General features: G+C 44.1%; 1 protein-coding gene across 2 annotated transcripts in view; it reads left to right on the forward strand.

Moving 5' to 3' along the window:
* The first annotated feature begins 426 nt into the window (after positions 1 to 426).
* LOC117354239 (chondroitin sulfate proteoglycan 4-like) overlaps positions 427 to 20,762 on the forward strand; it is an 80,644-nt gene continuing 60,308 nt past the window's right edge. The window contains exons 1-2 of one of the 2 annotated variants that reach the window (XM_033931380.1): positions 427 to 708; positions 18,133 to 18,296. In XM_033931380.1, the coding sequence (XP_033787271.1) occupies positions 639 to 708; positions 18,133 to 18,296 (234 nt within the window). In that variant the 5' untranslated portion in view covers positions 427 to 638. Of the gene's footprint in view, positions 709 to 917; positions 995 to 18,132; positions 18,297 to 20,762 lie in introns of those variants that run through there. The other variant, XM_033931390.1, reaches the window with a different exon arrangement.

Below are 20,762 nucleotides of genomic sequence, written 5' to 3' on the forward strand. Positions count from 1 at the left end.
AGGCCACGTCTACTTACAACGTGCCTTCCACATCAGCCTCGGTAGGGTCTGGGTAAAACCAGGATTCTCAGGATCTAGGACAGACCACCTTAAGAATGGAATGTTCTTTTTTAATGACAGCATGTTCCGCCTCAGAACAAGAGCATTCTGACTGCAGAAGCTTTATGTGCATGTGTTCAGCAGGCTTTTCAGGCTTATTACACAAGTTCTGCATTCCTTGAATTTCCATCTTATTAGCTAACTCTTACAGCATTACTACGGGATATTTTCTCAACTAATCTCTCAGTAGATGCCGCACCCACGGTCAAGTGGGAGGCTTTCTGCATGGACCTCTCATGCCTACCGGGGGGGTGGGGGTGGGAGTGCTCTGCTCTGCTCTGCTCTCCAAGCCAGCCCCTCACTGTCTGCATTTCCCAGAGGGAGCCCCTACAGCCAGGGAACCAAAGCTTCAGGAATGCTCCCTCGTGTGTCTTTTTTATGTTTAGTGTGTGTGGTAAGGTAACGCTTCCGAAAGTGCTGCCGAGGTCACCTGCGAACCCAAAGGCTTAGCGGCGTCACGTGACCTGGGGGCGTCTGGCAGGGGCACAGGAGGAATCTCCCTTCCCCTGGGGGCTCCAGCAGGGGGGGTGGTGAGGATCATGGAGCTCTGCCCTGGATTCCTGCTGCTCGGGGCCCTCCTGGCTGGGAGTTGGCGGGCTGCACGCGCAGGTAGGGACGGTGCCTGCGGGCGGCAGAAATAGATTGGGAGGGAGTTTATTTTCGACTTTGGCCTCGCCGCTCTTAAGCAGCCGTTGCCATTATTGGCTGGCTGTTCCCACAGGCGGAGGGGGGAGGGGGGGCTGAGGTTTAGGGCTTCGCTCCGGAGGCAGGCCGTGGAGAGGGTTGTCGCTTCTGAAGCGCGCTAGAAAGCGGCACTGGCCGGGCTTGCTGAGATCAGAGCTGGATAAAACGTTAAAATGGCAAATGAGATTTAGCTTGGAGCCCTCCTTCTCTGGTAACTTTTCCAGGCTTTCCAGTGCGCCCTGGACTCTTTGCTTCTGTCATTGGTCCTCAATGCTCTAAAATCAGGGAACAGCTGTCGTTTTTCCCCCCTAGTTGTCTCCATTAACTATAGGTTTCCTTCCATTTTGTGAACGCTTTAATAAGATTAAAAGAACAGAACCATATGGTGGATAGCAAAATGACCTGTAGGAAACAATGCTATATTTACATACATGCTGGTGCTTTTAAACTGTCCTGTGTCTGAAGTTTCAAGCTTAGAATTTTTCCTGACTGAATAATCTTACTTGATCTTATACATTTTTTTTTTATTTTGAGTTCTGTTGTTTGCCTACTTGCCAAAGGGAAAGATAGCTTAAAAAATCCCCATCAGCATTCCTTCATTTTTTTTTTTTCCAAACATTATTTGCAAGACATGTCAGGAGTAGATGAGAGAACTGAGGACTCTTGACAGCTGTTGCTTCTATAGGGATCCATGTTATGTGCAGAGTAGACCACAGATTTGTGTGCCCTGGAAACTGGTCTCCATTAGCTCTGAGTTGCCTACTCTCTTTTTTTATTTATTTTTTAAAATTTATCCCCTCTTTTACAAACGCATAGCGCGGGTTTTAGCACCTGTAGCGGTGGTAACTGCTCTGACGCTCATAGGAATTCTATGAGCGTCGGAGCAGTTACCGTCACTGCCAGCGTAGAGAATGACACGGTGAAAAAATTGGTCCCCGTCACCGCCCCGTCCCCGTCTCACCATCCTCTGCACCGCCCCGTCACCGCCATTCCCTTCACCGCCCCGTCACCGCCACTGCAACCCCATTCACCGCCCCGTCACCGTCACCGCTGCATACATAAAAGCCTCAAACGGGTACGATTTTATATACTTTTCTTTATTTACGTATAAAGGAAACATTCTTTAAAACTTTAAAACTTTAAAACTTAGTTAAATATTAGTTAATAACTATACAAAAACAAACACGACATGTACTTTTAATGCCTACATGGTAAGTAGACGCGGCCGCTGTACCTAATCGCGGCAAAGATCTCCCTGCCGTGATTAGCATAGTGACCGCGGCTACGGCTGCAAGTCTCCCCTCCCCCCAGCGATCACGGCAGGAGGGCACCCAACCCCTCCTGTAGACCCCCCCAACGGCCCTCCCGACAATCGCAGCAGAAGGGTACCCAACCCCTCCTGCCGGTCCTCCCAATGGCCTCCCCTAAGATCGCCGGCAGGAGGGTACCCAACCCCTCCTGCTGGACCCCCCCCAACGAACCCTCCCACCCCGGAACCCCCTTAGTCTTACTTTCCAAGTTGGACCGGACGGCTCCTCACACGTATGGCCAGCAGGCTTGCCTCCGTCCAAATGAGGCGGGCCCGCCCCTACCCTGCCCAACCCACATGATCCTAGGGCCTGATTGGTCTAGGCACCTAAAGCCACTCCCGCTATAGGAGGGGCCTTAGGTGCTTGGGCCAATCAGGCCCTAGGATCCTGTGGGTTAGGCAGGGGAGGGGAGGGGCGGGCCCGCCTCATTTGGACGGAGGCAGGCCTGCTGGCCAGACGAGCGAGGAGCTGTCCGGTCCAACTTGGAAAGTAAGACTAAGGGTGGTGTTTCGGAATGGCGGGGTTTGTTGGGGGAGGGTCCGGCAAGAGGGGTTGGGCACCCTCCTATTGGCGATATAGGGGGCCGTTGGGGGGGCCGGCAGGAGGGGTTGGGCACCCTCCTACCAGTGATCATAGGGGGGCTGTTGGGGAGCTGGCAGGAGGGGTTGGATATCCTCCTGCTGCGATCGTCGGGGGGGCTGTTGGGGTAGGCAGGAGGGGATGGGTACCCTCCTGCCGCGATCGTTGGGGAGGGCTGGTTCTGTCGGCATGAAGGGCTGAGCACCTTCCTGCTGGCGATCGTCGGGGGGGGGGGGGGGGGGGCGGGTTCTATTGGCAGGAAGGGTTGATCTGACAAATGAGGAGCCAGTATATTGGGGGGCGGAGTCAATGCGGCAACGTGCAAGTTGGATCGAGAGTTGGAGGAGACAGACAACATGGCGGAGACATCAAACACCCGGTCACGAACACGGTGAAACACAGGTAAATAGCGGTTCCTAGAAGGGGGTACATTGGCCTGCGGGGACAAATCTTTTCACCGTTTTTGCGGGCGGTGAAAACTTTTGTCCCCGTGTCTGCGGCGATTTGGCTTTGGAGTCTCCATAACCCGCAGCCAAACCGCAGCCACGCCGCAGCTCCCTGCGGGGATCGCTCCCCGTGTCATTCTCTATGCCAGCGCTAAAACCTGCGCTATGCATTCTTAAAAGAGGGGGTTAGATACTTAATCTATTACTTTTAATCTAAGGTTTTTCTGCTGGACTCAAAATGAGGATTTTGTTTAAAATAAGAAAAACCCTACTTTTGAATTTGTGTTAATAAATTAAACAGAATACTGAATTGAATTCACGTTAGCAAGCCCAATGGGCAATAGATTATTTTTTTTTTAGTTTAAATATTTTATTGAGAATTTCATTGCACGTTTCTTCATTTTTTGTATTATATGACAGGGAATACAAAAATGATGATAGTGTTTGAGATTAGTTTGATATTTAACATATATCTTTCTGAAGTCAGACTATTCATTCACATTGGAGTAGTCTGGTGAAAGTATGGCTGTTTTAGCACGCCTAGTTCATCATAGCCATTTCAATGCAAAGAATCACACAATTATATGGTTTACACATTCATTTTAACTTTAAAAAAATCCAAGGTGTATTAAAACCCTTTTAAAATGCACATTACTCAACTTGCACTAGCATTTCCCCTCCCCCAATAGCGCTAGGTGGTCGGGTCCAGCACAAGACAAACAATCTTTCCTTTTGGTGACAGATGGAGGGAGGTCGGTCTCCTGAAGAGTTTTGGAAGCTACGTCAAGGATTGTATATGAACTGAAATGTGTGCTACTACGAGCAGGATGGAGCTAAAGCCCTCTCCCCCACCCCAAGGAGTACATTCTAGTCATTCTCTTCTGCCCTGCCCAGATGAAGCATCTGAATTTGTTCAGGGTTGAGGAGATGGGAAGGCACATATATTCCCAGTGCCTGAGCCATCTCTGTCCAATGGCCAGTACTGGGCTGCGATGTTGGCTGCAGCTTGTTGCTGCCACTCTGCCATGGGAGCTGAGCGCAGCAGGTGGCTCCAGCAGTGAGTACAGGGCATTTGGTCCCCAATCTGTCACACTCTGGAAAGGGCTATGCAGTCTTTACTAACTGCTTATTTATTTATTCAATTTTCCCTATGTTGGCGAAGGACTCTCTTTTGTGCAGGCGAGGGTGGAGGCAGGGTGCCTAGTTGCAAGCTGTCCAACTTTGATAAAGCGTTGCTATGGTTGGAAAGGCATGGGATTCTTGCACTAAAACAACAGCGATGAATTGGTTGCAGTGAAATGTCCTGCGCTAAATCATCCTAGACCCACCTCGGGGGAGGGGAGGAATGTAGGATCAGGCAGGAGGGAATTAAGAGAACCAGGGCAGAGCTAAAAGAGGGGGGGGGGAGAGATGTCATTGAGGGAGTTGGTTGGACCTGGGGGATGGAGGGGGTTGGAATGGGGCTGGGAGAAGAGATTTGCACCCTAGGGAAATCTTCAGCCAGGGCAGTTCAAGACCCTATGCCCTTGTAGTCCAGCATCTTTCCTGCTTTTCCTTCCCCTCCTCTCGCCAGTAGCCAGCATCCTCCTTTCCACTTCTACCCCATCGTTCTTCTCTTTGTCTGGCCTCTTTATTTTCATCTTTCTTTCACTTCCCACTTCTATCCTCTGTACTTGATCCCTCCACAGTCCTCATCCCCACAACTATCTCTACACGATGTTCACCCCCTGCGATATCCTCCACAGTCAGAACATGTGTCCAGCACACGCAGTACACAACAGAGTGGAAGAATAGCTTAAATGTTAGGGGAGTGGCCTTTGAACCAGCGGAACTGGGATTAGGAGACATTCTAACTACATGGGTTGGGGATTGGCTGAGCGGTAGACTTCAGAGGGTGGTGGTAAACGGTACCCCATCCAAAGCATCGGACGTGATCAGTGGAGTGCCGCAGGGATCGGTCCTGGGTCCGATCCTATTCAATTTATTCATAAGAGATATGACGAAAGGACTTAGAGGATGGGTATCACTGTTCGCCAACGATGCCAAACTTTGTAACATAGTAGGCAGATGCTTATTACCTGATAATATGACACACGACCTACTACTGCTGGAAAAATGGTCAAAAACTTGGCAGCTAGGCTTCAATGCTAAAAAATGCAAGATAATGCACTTGGGCAGGAGAAACCCCCGTAGAACTTATGTACTAAATGGTGAGACCTTGGTTAGAACTACGGCGGAACGCGATCTAGGAGTGATCATTAGCGAGGATATGAAGGTTGCCAATCAAGTGGAGAAGGCTTCCTCCAGGGCAAGACAAATGATGGGGTGTATCCGTAGAGGTTTCGTCAGCAGGAGACCTGAGGTTATGATGCCGTTGTACAGAGCCATGGTGAGGCCTCATTTAGAGTACTGTGTGCAGTTTTGGAGCCCACACTACCGAAAGGACGTGCTGAGGATCGAGTCGGTTCAGCGAACGGCCACCAGGATGGTCATGGGGCTCAAGGATCTCACGTATGAAGAAAGACTAAAGAAGTTGCGGCTGTACTCACTTGAGGAAAGAAGAGAACGTGGAGATATGATTGAAACGTATAAGTGCATCACGGGACGCATCGAGTCAGAAGATGATATCTTCTGGCTCATGGGACCCTCAACCACCAGAGGGCATCCGCTGAAAATCAGGGGAGGGAAGTTTCATGGCGATCCCAGGAAGTACTTCTTCACCGAGAGAGTGGTGGACCATTGGAACAGACTCCCACCCCAGGTGATAAAGGCCAGTAGCGTAACAGATTTTAAGAAAAAATGGGATACTCACGTGGGATCTTTAAGGGAGTAAACTCAGGGGGGGATACTTGGAATGGGCAGACTTGGTGGGCAATAGCCCTTTTCTGCCGCTTTTTCTATGTTTCTAACTGTGTTCAATTCCCACTATAGCTCCTTTTTTTTTTTAAGTTCAATATTTTTTATTAAGTTTTATGAAAAGATACAGTCCAAATATATATTCAGATATATGTAAGACACTGGGATATCGAAACTTATAACATTTAGTGTAACACAGCAGTAACTACAATCAATTATAATTAGGTTTGAAATCTTCTAAGAGAACCAAAGTACTTGGACTGCTTATAAGAAAACAGTAAAGAAAGAAAGAAGGAGAGAAAAGAGAAAGTAAAGAGAAGAAGAGATATATATATATATATATATATATAGCTCCTTGTTACTCTGGGCAAGTCTCTTAAAGAGTAGCCTAGTGGCGCACTCTAAGGTTGTGAGTTTGATTTCCACTACAGCTCCTTGTGATTTGGGGGCAAGTCACTTAACACTTCATTGCTCCAGGTACAAAATTAAGTACCTTTTCAAAAGCAGTATATCATGTCCCATCCCCTTTAACCCATCATTGCCCCAGGTATGAAATAAATACCTGTATGTAAACTGTAAATCCTAAAATTGTACATTTACTGTGAGACCAGTGTTTCAACTTGACTTTTCTTTCATCCTAACTTTGGGCTGTAAATAAAAGGCTAACATCCCTCATAGATAGAAGTGGCGCAGTCAGATTTGATTGGCAGATTTCTAAAGAAGTTCTGGAGGAAAGCTTGCAATTTGAAACAGGTTCTTCCTTGTTGAAGTTCATGCATTTAGATTGAAGTAGTATGTTTAATATACTTAGGGTTGATATAAGAAGATCTTGATAGAAATATGCACTAAGGATAATTTATTTTTAACTACTGTGCTTTAAAAAAAACCCTGTTTTTAATTTTGAATTTTTACTGCAGGGATCTGAAGTAAAGTAAAAGTTGTAACTTGCATTCACTTCTATATAAAATAAATCATCCACCTACAGATCTGGGATCCCAGAGTTCAGGAATGTTTGATTAAATGGTTCAAAGGTCTGTAGGTGTTGTTTTACAGAGTCCCCATAGCTGGATGCCAGAATTGGGAGGGGATTTGCAGGATTCCCAGTGGGGAACTTTAGAATCATCACTTTCTCTGTCCTAAGCATTCTGTAAACACGCCACCCAGATCAGGCTATTTTTAAAAAAAACTTATGTATCAGATAAATCTGCCTAGGGAAGACCAGACAGCACTTTCCCACCACTAATGCATCCCCTATTAAATTATCCCAGTCACTAATACTCCTCCAGCTGCACTGAGTACTGTTGGCTGAGCTCTGTTCAGGAGCTAATCTGAAGATTGTGTCCTGGATCAAATCTTTCTGTCTCAATGGGTTTTTTTTCAGAGGTTCTCAGGTGTCTTGAACATGAAGGCCCGGATTCTATAAATGGCATCCCGAGGCTTGATTAGGCAATATAAGAAATTTTAAATAAATATGAAACTTGTAGGTAGCAGTAGGCATCCTACAGCTGTCTAACCAGCCATTCGGGATGCACGTTTTTGTTTTTTATTTTTAAAAAGCTTCGGAGGCGCCTTCAGGAGCATAGGGAGATGCGCCAGCCCGCCTATGGCTAGACGTGGGCGTGGTTTAGCCCAGAAGTAGCCTTAGGCGGCTATACGCGTCTCACTAGGCCAGAGGAAAATGCGTACAATGTAGGCCAGCAAAATGCTGCCCTACGCTGTAAGTAGATGCGGCCGCTAAACTTATTGTGGTAAAGGATCTCTCTGCCGCGATAAGTTTAGCGGCCGCCAGTCCCCCCCTCCCCAAGTGAAACCAACAGGAGGGTGCCAAATCCCTCCTGCTGGAACCCCCCACCCCCGAACAAAACTGGAAGTCCCCACCACCCCCTCCCCCGGTTTCATTCGGGGGAGGGGGTGGTGGGGACTGGCGGCCGCTAAACTTATCGCAGCAGGGAGTCCCTTTTGTAAGCAGGGCAAATCAATTGGGGAACAGCTTACATCTGACACTCTATTCCCTATTTTTAATTAAATTAGTTGCTTAAAAACTTGGTTTCTGGTTTCAAACCACCCAATACAGATCCTGCGCATATGTTAATATGAATTCTGACAAAAGTTAGTCTCCCTAACCCCAAAATGGGAGACATTCAAGTTCCATCGATCTTCACTAAAACAGGGCTTATTTGAGACTATAGCATACACAAGTATCTCCTTAGCATCTGTATACACAAATTAAAATATTTTTAACAGCATCAGAAACATTTAAAAAAAAATTTTTTTTGTAAAACAGGTGTTTAGTGCAAGTCACCTTAGTCTCTATTGAGCATGCCCCACAAAATCACTGGTTTTGTTTTTTTTGTGGCCTCCCTCAGCATTCCCTGGGTTCTCTTCTTCCCTCCCGCACCTTTAAATTGAAGGATGGCAGGAGGAATGCCCACTTCCTCCTGCTGACGAGGATACCCCCCCCCCCACAAGACTAGACTAGATTGTAGGCTCTTTTGAGTAGGGACTTTCTTCTTTGTTTTGATGTACAGCGCTACGTATATCCATTATACACGCGTTGCATCATCACTACTGAGCCAATGGTTCTTCTCTCTCTGACGCTGCAAGAGTGTAGTGACTGTTCCGAACAAGCAAAGTCTTGCAATACAAGTCCATATAGTATTTTGTATTAAAGTTTTTGGGTTGTGGAACGAATTGTCTGAGTTTCCATTATTTCGTATGGGGAAATTCACTTTGATATATGAGTGTTTGGGATTACAAGCATGTTTCAGAACGAATTATGAGTTTGTTTTAAATTTTGTATGTAATTCTTTAAACCGTTTAGTTTTAAATGGTATAGAAATTTTAAAATAAATAAATGAAATAAATGCTTATTTTGTATCTGGGGCAGTGGAGGCTTAATTGACTTGCCCATTGTCACAATGAGCTGAAGTGGGAAATAAATAAAATATATATAAATATCTGTGTGATTAATCATAATTAAACAATTTTAATCAAAATGCTGCTCTAATTGATATGTTAAAGAGAAATGTTCTTCAGATATGAATGACGAATGCCATATCACACTTAAACCACTAGAAAACAAAAAAGAAAATCTAAACTTATATTCATAATGGGTTTGAACTGTTTGTCCCCTCTTTTATCAATCTGCACTAGAGGTTGGGCCGGCGAGGTAAGTGCTACAATACTCATAAAATTCCTATGAGTGTCAGAGCACTTACTTCGTGGCTCGTGCTACAAACCTCTAGCACAGCTTGATAAAAGGTGAGTTGAGTTAGAAGTAATATAATTTTTCTGTATGGTTTCTGTTGGCTTTTCGGAATGAAAGCTAACACTTTGAAAATTGCCTCATAACAACTCTGCACATGCTGTTTGGAATGCACAGTTTTTCTAGTTACAGTCTGTTCTCATAATTTGCACATTCCCAATGTGCGATTTTGCATATCTGTGGTTACATCTATTGCAGTGGTCTCAAACATGCGACCCAGGGGCCAAATGCGGCCCGTCAGGTCCTATTTTGAGGCCCTCGGTATGTTTATCATATTCACAAAAGTAAAATAAAACAGTTTCTTGATCATATGTCTCTTTAGCTATAAATTACAATATTATTATTAAGACTTAGCCAAAAGGAAAGATTTATAAACTATAAAGAGTTTTACCTCAAGCAAAATTGTAATTTCTTTAATAAGACATGAACTTTTTTTTTCTGAGGCCCTCTAAGTACAGTATCTAAAAATCCAAAATGTGGCCCTGCAAAGGGTTTGAGTTTGAGACCACTGATCTATTGTGACCAATATTTCTCAATCTGTGTTTGTGCATTCATAGTCCTACTCTAACCCCCCTCCCCCCCAGCTTTCTTTGCTTTCATTTTCACTTCTCATGTGGCGTTTGCTTCCAGATATGGCCCCCAAGTGTCTAAAGTGTGAATTACAAGCATATATATTGCTGTCCCATGCAGGAGTCTAACCCTATGTTCTCAAAAGGATCCACTGTTCAATTTCTGCAATTTTGAAGTGCAGCGTGTACTGCTGGAACCTAACCTCTATATTCCCATAGACTCGATGTTTCATTATTCATAATTTTGTGGTTCACCACATTTTTGGTAACCGTATTACCGCAAATAGAGAGAATGGACTATAGCTGAGAAGTATTTGGCTCCTCAGGAACCCTATGGGACTCATAATCAAAAGAGAAAAACGTCCAAAAAACCGGTCTAAGTTGGCACTTGGACGAACATTTCTCAAAAACGTCCAAGCACCGAAAATAGAAATGGGTTTTGGATGTATGTCTAAACGACCTAAGCCTTCATAGGTCCAAATCTAAACGGGGCGTTTCGGGAGGCATGTCGAGGGCGGGAGTTGGGCAGGACATGGGCTGGCTTAGACTTAGTCGTACAGCAAGTAAAACCGAAAGTTTTACAACTGAGCTTAGACGGAACTTAGACGTTGTGACTTAGACCATGTAAAACATGGTCTAGGTCACAACATGTAAAACATGGTCTAAATCACAAAAACCCACCTAAACTCACCAGATAAGCACTTCAAACACACAACACAGACCTCCACACACTACCTCAGTGATCACCAATCCCCCCACCCCTATAAAATTTTATTCACAACTTTAAATTTCATCCTCCAGACCATCATCACCTGGCCGCCTGGCATAGGAAAGCCTAGTCGTCCAGCCCAGAGGCAGCTTAAGTCATCTTGGGGATGGGTTAGGGACCCATAGAGAAGAGGACCCATGCCCGTAAGCCCCTGTAATGACTGCATTGATACTTAAACATGTGCACTGCCCTATACACCCCAAAACCCTTTTTTACTGGCATATAAGTGGCTCCTGAAGCCATAAGGGCTATTGGGGTGGTAGATAAGTGGGTCTAGGGGATTCTGGAGGTGGTTTGGGGGGCTCACCGTCATCTATAAGGGAGCTGTAGTGAGGAGAAGCCATGGCACCCTTTTTGTGAAGTTCACAGAAGTGCCCTGTATTTAGGAGGCATGTCTGGGTGTGCAGTCCATCACTTTGCAGACCCCTCCCCCGTCCAACAGGGTTTGTTTTAGGCGTTTTGGACTTGGACGGAAATGTGGTATAAAGATGGACGATTTAGCGGCTTCGACGATCAGATCGGCAGGACATATAATTAGACGATTTTTGAAAGTAAAAAAAAGTTGGACGTCTCTTTCAAAAATGTGTCTTAGGCTCTTTTTAACTTGCGAGATGGACGTAAACGGACTTAGACGTCCCTTTCGATTATACCCCTCCACAGGTTTAGATCAGTGTCTCTCAAACTGTGCCAGGTCACAGGGTGTGCCTCGAAGAGATTCAGGATGTGCCACAAGAGATTCCAGAGTTTTTCTTTAATTTTAAAAATTCCCTTCATAAGTATACAGTAGAATGGATGATATGTACATCGTGTATGCAAGAGTCTGTCGACATTATGAGCGTCTGTGTGCATATGGGTACAATCACCCAGACAAGCATCATTCTTTGATGTGATTGGTCCTTGAAAACTAATGGTATTTTATTTTTATTTTTTATGCAGTAGTTACCCTAACTTGAGCAACAAAGCAATCAAGGCTTTGTTAATGTTTGGATCTTCTTATCTTTGCGAACTTGGATTTTCAGCTCTGACAAAAATAAATTGAAAAAAAGAGAACGACTACAGATGGTGGGTGATAAAATGTGTGTTGCTTGTTGACTATCGAGCCACATTTTGAGTTAATTTGCACTCAAAACAAGCGCATTGACTATTCTTTTCTATCTACTTTAGTTTCACCATTGTTACAATTACTCATACATAGCTTAAAGAACTTTAAATAAATAACTCAAATTTAATTTTTTGTTGATTTTGCAATTTTATAATTTCAATTATAATGTGCGGAGAAAAACTTTTGCTTCATTTAGCATGCCAGAGCTAAAAAAATTTGAGAGACACTGGTTTAGATGAAAAAGGGCTAGATTCACTAACCTTCCGATCCGTGTCCAATCCGTGTGCGATTGGAGGCAGGCCAACCGATTCACCAACCATCGTCATGCAAATGGGGGTGATCGGAGTCACGTCCCCAAACAACTGCATGGATCGAACTGAATCCAGGAGAGCCCTAACAGTAGTGACAGGAGAAGCAGCCTCCTGTCACTGCTGTCAGGGCTCTGCTGGCCTTTTTTTTTTCCATTTTTTTTAATAGGCTGCAAAATATCAGGCCATAAAAAATAATAAAGGCCTCCCCCTTGTCGAACCCCCCTCCCCCATGCGTGCTCGCCCCCCCCCCCCCCCCGACTGGCATAGCCCACCCCTGGCCCGACACCCCCCTGTACCTAAAAGTTGGGAGCAGGATGGGTGCTCAGTCCCTCCTGCTCCGTAGGCCTCCCTCCTGCCATCGGCACGGCACTGCATGGCTACCCCCGACCGGCACAGCCTGCGCGGCCCGCCACCCCCCCGGTACCTAAAAGTTGGGAGCAGGAGGAAAGTTGGAAGCAGGAGGGGTGCTCAGTCCCTCCTGCTCCCCTGGACTCCAGCAACGCGGGCTTTAGGCTCTCTGCTTGCCCTTAGGGCATGAGATAGATTTGCATCTCAAGGAGGCAGTGCATGCAAATCCATTTCATACATCCTGAAAACCTGATCTAACTCCGGCTCTCAAGGACCGGAATTGCCTACCCCTGATATAGGGTATAGATGGAAACGGTCAAGGATGCTCTGTTGGAAAATATTCATGTAGCCCAGTATCTTAGGGCCAGATTCACTAAGCAAACCGATCGGTTTGCGACCCGATTTCCCTCTGACCCAATTCACCAACCTCTCCTGTGATCCGCTTCCGATCCGTGCATGCAAATGAGGAGAAATGGCATGCAAAGTAGGCAGGGATGCGATTCACCAAACAAATTTGGTATACCGACTGGGCTGGCCGATCAATAGAAGAAGCAACTGCTGGGGACCAGTTGCACACATCTCTGACGACTCTCCTGCTCCATTGCCGCCCTGCACTCTGCCCAGATCTTCCAGCCATGCTCTCTGCCCTGATCTTCCAGCCTTGCTTTCTGCCCTGTTGTCCTCTTTGTTCCGAGCTCTGGATTGAGTGAAGAAATGTGTTTCTAGTTTGCTTTAAATTTATTTCTTAGTTTCATTGCATTCCCTAGGCCTTATATTTTTGGAAAAAGTAAATAAGCGATTCACATCTATCTGTTCATTCCACTCCACTCAGTATTGAATAGACCTCTATCTCCCCTGAGCTGTCTCATCTCCAAGCTGAAGAGCCCTAGCTACTTTAGCTTTTCCTCATTTTTGTAGCCCTTTTCTATAGGTGCAGTGACGAATTACACACAGTATTTGAGGCGCAGTCACATTATGGAGCGATATGCATTATAATATTCTCATGTTTATTTTCCATTCTTTTCCAACATTCTATTGGCTTTCTTAGCCACTGCTGCACACTAAGCAGAGGGACTCAATGTATCATCGACAGTGTCCCCCAGATTCTATTTCTGGGTGGTGACTCCTGATGTAGAACCTTGCATCACTTAGCTGTAGTTTGGGTTCCTCTTTCTTATATGCCTAACTTTGCACTTGCTCACATTAAATGTATTGATTCAGGAAGTCTATTCTAGGCAAATTCCCCTGGATTCTGTATAAGGCATACCAAATTTGGTACCGATTCAAGATGTGCACCCAACTAAGGGCTGGTTTCTCAAAACCCGCTGCTAAAATCCAGCCGTAGTGAGAACGATTTTTATTTTATAGACAATTCTCAACATAATAGCATGCAATTATTATTTTTTTTTTAATCTTTATTCATTTTTAAACTTTCAACAAGTACATAATAATACCATCATATTCACTTTAATATAACTTATTCATCTTACATACAGTATATTGAAATCATAATACTATTTCTCCCTCCCTCCATTATATTCTTATAATTTTAGATAATTTAAAATTAATCCCACCCTCCCCCCACCCTATGCTTCAATAAATAAAGGGGAAGAAATTATTAATTATAAACAATCCTTTCATTAATTTGTTAATGGCTCCCAGTGTGGTAAAGAGTGTTAGGAACTGTGCTTGACACTTGCTCAGAAGTGCATGAGTGGTTCAAGGGTGTTCTTAGAATTTACATGCAGTGTTATGAGCACTGGGAATTACACCCGGTTTCAGAGTGCCCATTATAGAATAGCATTTGCTCTGATTTTTGAGTTCCACTAACTTAATTTAGTGGCCCATAACCCAACAAAATAAAAGGAACAGAGATTAGAGTCACTGGTGGAAGAGGAGGGGTACAGATAAGAGACTTACTTGATGAATGGAACTCCCCGGAAGAAGTATATGGGGAGATGAGAGAGCAGAGAGATTGAGGTGCTGCAGAATGATTGCACTGGTAAATCAGTAAGAGCAATAACTGTACATGGAAATGGATAGGAGAGATGCAGGCAGAAGATTAGTTTGTCTTGCAGCAGAATTTTGAACAGACTGAAGCGAAGAGTAATGGTTTAGTGGGACTCCTGTGAGGTGATCAGAGTGTATATAAAGTCTGTAGAACTTCTGGGTCTATATAGCTAGAACTGTAAACTTGAAGGGCTCTGCCCTTTACACTTTAGACTAGAGGCAGAAAACCAAGACATAAGGACTTTTTTTTTTTTTTGGTTATTACTCAATATACCCCCTAGAGCACAATGGGCCATATTCTATAAATGGCACCTTAAGTTAGGCAGCAGTAGTTTTAATTGGCACGGTAATTGACTGCGTTGTTTAAAACCAATTAAAAACTTCTTTAAAAAAGTAGGCGCTGAAATCGCATCTACAGCAGGATGCCTAACGGTGCATTATGCCTAAGTGGGCGTGATGAGAGGTGCCATTAGGCATTATTCACTAAAGAATTTAGGCATCTGCAATAGAGAATGACACGGTGACAAAATTCATCACCGTTCCCGTCCCCGCGGATAACCGCGGGAAACCATCTTCATGTCATTCTTTAAGGAGAGAGGGAAGAATCAGAGTATAATTGGGCAGAACCACTGACTCACAAGCTTTGCTTTGAAGAATGCTGGTGTAGAAGGACCGAGGTTGAAATAGACACTAGAAAATGACATTGGATTATTTCCCGCGGTTATATACGGGAACGGTGATGAATTTTGTTACTGTGTCATTCTCTAATCTGCAATGTAGACCAGTAAAATCCTGACCTATATTGCAAATGCCTAAATTTCCAAGCAGGTGCCCTTAGCCGTGATTCTTTAAATAGTGCTTAAGCATGATTGACAGCTGTTTTTGTAGGCAGCTGCCAATTTAGGTGCTGTTTATTATAGAATCTGGCTCTGTGTTCACAAACCTTAGCAATTACAGAGTTTAGATCACAGAGAGCTGGGATTATAAAGGAGCTAAAGTAAAGGGCAAATATGTGTGTATGTGTCTTGTAGTTGAGAGGAGGGAGATGATGGGGTTTCTCTCAGCGCTGGAACAACTACAGTTGTAGAACTTGTCCAAAAAGTGATTATAGAGTGATTTTTTTTTTTTTTTACAACCCTCCCTCACAATCTTCGAGGTATACACCCTGATGCTTTGCTCCTTTTACTGTGAATGCCTCTCTGTCCTATACTATGGGGCTCATAATTGGAAAAAAACAAACGTCTACAAAGTGGCCTAAATGGGTACTTGGATGATCAAAAAGCTTGATCATCCAATTGCCCATAACCAAAGCTGGTTTTAGACGTATCTACAACCAGCTTAGGCCTTTCCCCTGCCTCTAAACTCCTAGAGTGAAAAGAGGCATTTTTAGAGGAGGGGAAAGGGCGGGAGGTAGACCGACCTACACTTAGTTGTACAACAGGTATAACCAATAGTTTAGGCAGGTTGCCTAGTCGGCACTTATACATTTTGACTTAGACCAAGTCAAAACAGGTATAAGTGCCGAAAAAGGGGCCACTGAGCTGATCGCAGCTGCTGCGATCAGCTCAGCGGCCCCAGCAACCTGCCTACCCCCCCCCCCAGCAACAATCCGCAGGAGAGATGGCTCATCTATCCTGCTGTGATAACGAGCCCGAAGTGCTGCCAACCGTGGCACTTGGGATCGCTATTGTGGCAGGAGAAATAGCCAATCTCTCCTGCTGCGATCCATCACCCCTCCCCCCCACCGAACCGATGCAGACAGGAGGGAGCCCTCCCCCCCCCCAATTTGGTATGGGAAGGAGGGAGCTCAAGCCCTTCTGCCCCAACGACCACCCCACTAAGATACAGGCAGGATGGATCACAGGCCCTCCTGCCTCGATGCAGTTCCTCCCCATGACTGCCCCCCGAACCACCTGCCGACCCACGACACCCCCTCATTGACCCTGCGACACCCCCTCTACACCCCCCCTGACACCCCCTCTTTACCTTAAAACAGTTGGCTGGACGGGTCCCAAGCCTGTTTGTCCGGCAGGCCCGCCATCCTCAGAATGGCAGGCCTTAGGGCCTGATTGGCCAAGATGGCTGAAGCCCCGCCTACAGGTGGGGCCTTAGGCGCCTTGGCCAACTGAACATCGTCCAACTTTTTTAAGGTAAAGGGGGGGTCGGCGGGGTGGTCTCGCGTGTCTGCAAGTGGGGGGGGGGCTGCGTCAGGGTAGGAGGGCCTGGATCCCTCCTGCATGTATCTTAGTGGGAATGGGGGTAGGGGGGTCACCAGGGCAGGAGGGGTTGGGTTCCCTCATGCCCATATTGTGTCAAGAGGGACGCTGTACAGAAGGGGTTGGGCTCCCTCCTGCCCAATCTTGTCGGGTGGGGGGGTGATAGATCGCGGCAGGAGAGATTGGCTATTTCTCCTGCCGCGATAGCGATCCCAAGTGCCGCGGTTGACAGCACTTTGGGATCGTTATCGCAGCAGGGGAGATGAGCCATCTCTCCTGGCATGATCGTTGCTGAGGGGGGGGGGGGATTCTGTATCCGGTGTTCTTTTTGACAGACACTAGTTACAGAATCCAGCTTTTAGGCGAAGGACTGGCTCCCTTTTCGCCTAAAAGCTCCTGTGTTGGGCATTTGGGGCAGGCTTTTTTTGGGTTTATTAAATGTTGTTAGTGTAGACGTAGTGGTGGTCTGGGTGTTTTTGTATTTTTTTTTTTTTTTTTTATATTCTTTATTCATTTTGAAAACTTACAGCAAGCATACAGGAATATACCATTTGTAACAACAATAACACTTGTAATTCTCATATAATTTTACAAACATAAAAATTATATCTGGGTGTTTAAACAGCTGAACGTAGAGGCAGACCATTATAAAAAAAACAAAAACAAAACAAAAAACAACCTCCTTTTGGATGTGTTTTTTTGAGAATGGACATTTTCCCTGCTTCTACTTTCAGCGTTTAGGGCCTAGGCCAAAAGGAGACAGACTTTTTTTTTGATTATGCCCCTCCATGTATGTACTATTATGCATGTACCTCTAAAACACTATGATTTTATCGTCTCAACCCTACAGTATATACAATGTACCTTTATTCCTGTACCCCAATCACTGTGAATGTACTACTGTAACCAATTCCGGGCTTCTGGATAGGACGGGGATATAAAATTGAAATAAATAAATAAAAATACCAGTAAATAAAGTAGTGCAGGTCAGAGGATTAAGAAATTTTAAGATTTAAATTCACAGAAGTGTTTGTTAGAATTTTTCTGGGGAGATGGGAGGGAAATCTCACTCACTAAAAGGCTTTTGCCTCAGACGGAGGCCTCAGATGCCACATATACAAGGGACTGACACAGCTGTCCTAGGTGGCTCCTGCCAGGTTGAGCCCTGAATACAGGGACACTTCTGAGAGAAGCGCTACATTAAAAAAGTGTCTGTTAGTTTGGCCATGTCTGTTCATCTTTCTTTCCATATACAGTACATGTGCTGGGGCTGCTGTCCATGAATGGATTTGTATAAAATATAGCAGAAGAGACTCCTACCTAATTTCATTCATATTCATCCACAGGGCACAGTTCTAGTACTTGCATAAAACAAGATAAGATGGACAGATATTAGCAGGTCCAGACTGAGAAAATAACTGTTTAAAGGGTAGATGTGGGGAAGAAGATGGTGGTTGGAGGGGAAGGAGGAGGTGGGGTTTGGAGCGGAAGAGGTTAAAGGAAAAGAAAATGTACCTTTCTATTATGCTGCTGGCATTCATTTTTCCAAATTTTCTTTCTCATTTCAGCATCTTTTTATGGTGAAAGTTATGTTGAGATAAAAATTGTGGAATCCTTCTTACAAATGACATTGCATCTGCGGTTTCTCACCAACAAGCCAAATGGATTGCTTTTCCTTGCAGCGGGGCAAGAAGACTATTGCTTGGTGGAATTACAATCAGGACTTCTGCAGGTAAAAGAGAGGGAAAAAGATATACACCTTGGAGAAGGCTTTATCAAAATGGCTGTCTACTGAAGAAAATCATGTTTTATGTTGCATTTACAAAGTGCTTTTTGCTTCAGAATCACTGAAATGCTTTATTTTAGATCATGTACCCTGACATAGACTTAAGGTTGGTTCAAAAACAAAAATGGTTTTTGAGATTAAGAAGCATGAAATCAAATGGATTAAATATGAACATAGAATGGCATTCTTTTTTGTGACTGATTAAATAAAAGTACCAATAAGATGGCTAGACTGTGACATGTGGTTTGTCTAATGAAGAAATTGGTTAATTCTGAATTGTAGTAGTGTCTTATGTAGGCTCATGGTGCCGTGTACTGTATATGAAAAAGCATTTACATCATGAAGATTGAATTTTGGTTGTGAGAATTAATCAGGTTTTCTTTTTTTTTAATATTTGAAAAAAAGATTGCAATGACACATCAGCGCTGGTTTCAGAATTTCACCTATGGGAAAGAAAGGTGCCGGAAATGTAGGCCAGGATTTTCCAGGTCTACATTTCTGGCACCTATCTTTGTGTGAATCATACCTACATAGGCATTTTAGGCCGCCTAACACCACTTCTGGCATCGGCCACACCTACTTTGGTGTTCAACAGCCTAAAACACCTATGTAGGTGTGATTTGGGGGCTTTTTTAAGGCACCAGTAGGTGCTTCAACTTTGCCGTTTCTAACAGCGTTCTTCAATTAACTTAGCCGCCAGTAGGGCACCTACCAGTGCCTAAGTTTAGGCGCCAGTTTTAGAATTTCCTCCTTAGGGGCTCTTTTTTACTAAAGTTTATTACGTGCTCACAGATATTAGTACATGCTAAATACTGTGCATACTATTTTATACCTATGGGCTATATAGCATTCAGCATACATTAAAGGAGCCCTTCTACTAAAGTTTAGTTATTATATTGTGTGCAAATTTGTTTTGTTTAATGCAGGGTGGATTTGATTTAAATCAATTGATTTAAATTATGATTTAAATCACTACTCAGAAACTTGATTTAAATCATTGTTTTCTACAGAAAGACTCATTCTTGCTCTTGCTGGTATAATCTTAATATTTACAACCAGATGAAGGTTTCATTTTTTGAAAAATAACTTTTCAGATTAGTTTTACAGTCATATCAAAAACTTCCTGATTTGGTTAAACTATTAGAAATGTATAGATAAATAATTATGAAATTATTGCAGAGTGAATTATCGCCAGTTCAATAAATTAATCATTCATATTTGGACAACTTTTCTGCTGTACTTTATTGAAAGGAGAAAAATAATCATTACCTTAATAACAATTTAAATAGTTTTATTTAGCCAAAACAGTAATATTATAGCATGTGTATTCTTGTGTTTGCTTAAACATCCATATTAACTGATGTGGTTAAACAAAATAACTTTTAAAAAACTTAAGGCCTGTTTTACAAGCCGCGTAGCAACAGCCCCATAGCCCTTTAAATCTCTATGGGCTTCGGGGCTGTTACCACGCAGCAGCCACTAGTGCGGCTTTATAAAACAGGCCCTTAGACTGTCAGCCAGGTCCACAAATGGAAAAACTTCAAAATACTTTCTTCTGTAGCTCACTCCATCTTCATCTTGTTTGTTCATAATCTGGAAAAGAAAAACAAGTGTTCCTGCTTTATTGGGTCTCACATGAATGATTGAGTCCAAAGGAAGAGAATATTCTTTCTATGCTATCAAATGAAGCTACTGCTGTTAGAAGTTAAATCATTACTTCAGCAGTCTCTAAATCCAAGTGCTTAATTAGTGACCTCCACCAGTTCACAGCATCTACACTCATTATTGAGTGATATTTTGTTTGTTGTGACTTTCTTTAAAACATCGTCGGCAAACATATACACTTTTCCCTCCGTATTCGCAGTTTCAGCATTTGCGGTTTCGATTATTCACGTTTTTTAGCTTGCTGGCTCCTCCCCCCCCCCCCAAATTACATCAGCTTGCATAGAAAAATCGCTGATTCCAAGCGTTTACAGAGAAAATCGCTGATTCCCAGCACTTTGTTCACCGTGTTTTGCCTCTCCTTCAGAAACAGGCCAGGCCTCCCACCATGTTATTCGCAGTTTCACCATATTCACAATGGTTTTTAATAGAAAACAGCAAATAACATATAAAAAGTTATTCGCAGTTTTTCAGTATTTGCGGTTCTGTTAATCCCCTATCACAGTGATGGAGGGAGAAGTGTATTTCTTGAATGGTTCCCTCTTAGCTCTGAAGTTTGTTATAGTTGGCTTTACAGATGGATAATTCCTGGATACCCATATTGTAGCTAACTCCTCTTCCAGTGCAATCGGTGAGACATTCTAGACCAGGGGTGCCCACATTTTTTTTTAGCTCTAATAACCTCCTTCACTTCACATTTTAACCAGGCCTTCAGTTGAGATTTCAAGCTCAGCTTTCACCTTTTGGTAT

This window comes from Geotrypetes seraphini, chromosome 1, assembly GCF_902459505.1.
Source record: "Geotrypetes seraphini chromosome 1, aGeoSer1.1, whole genome shotgun sequence".
Classification (NCBI taxonomy): Eukaryota; Metazoa; Chordata; class Amphibia; order Gymnophiona; family Dermophiidae; genus Geotrypetes; species Geotrypetes seraphini.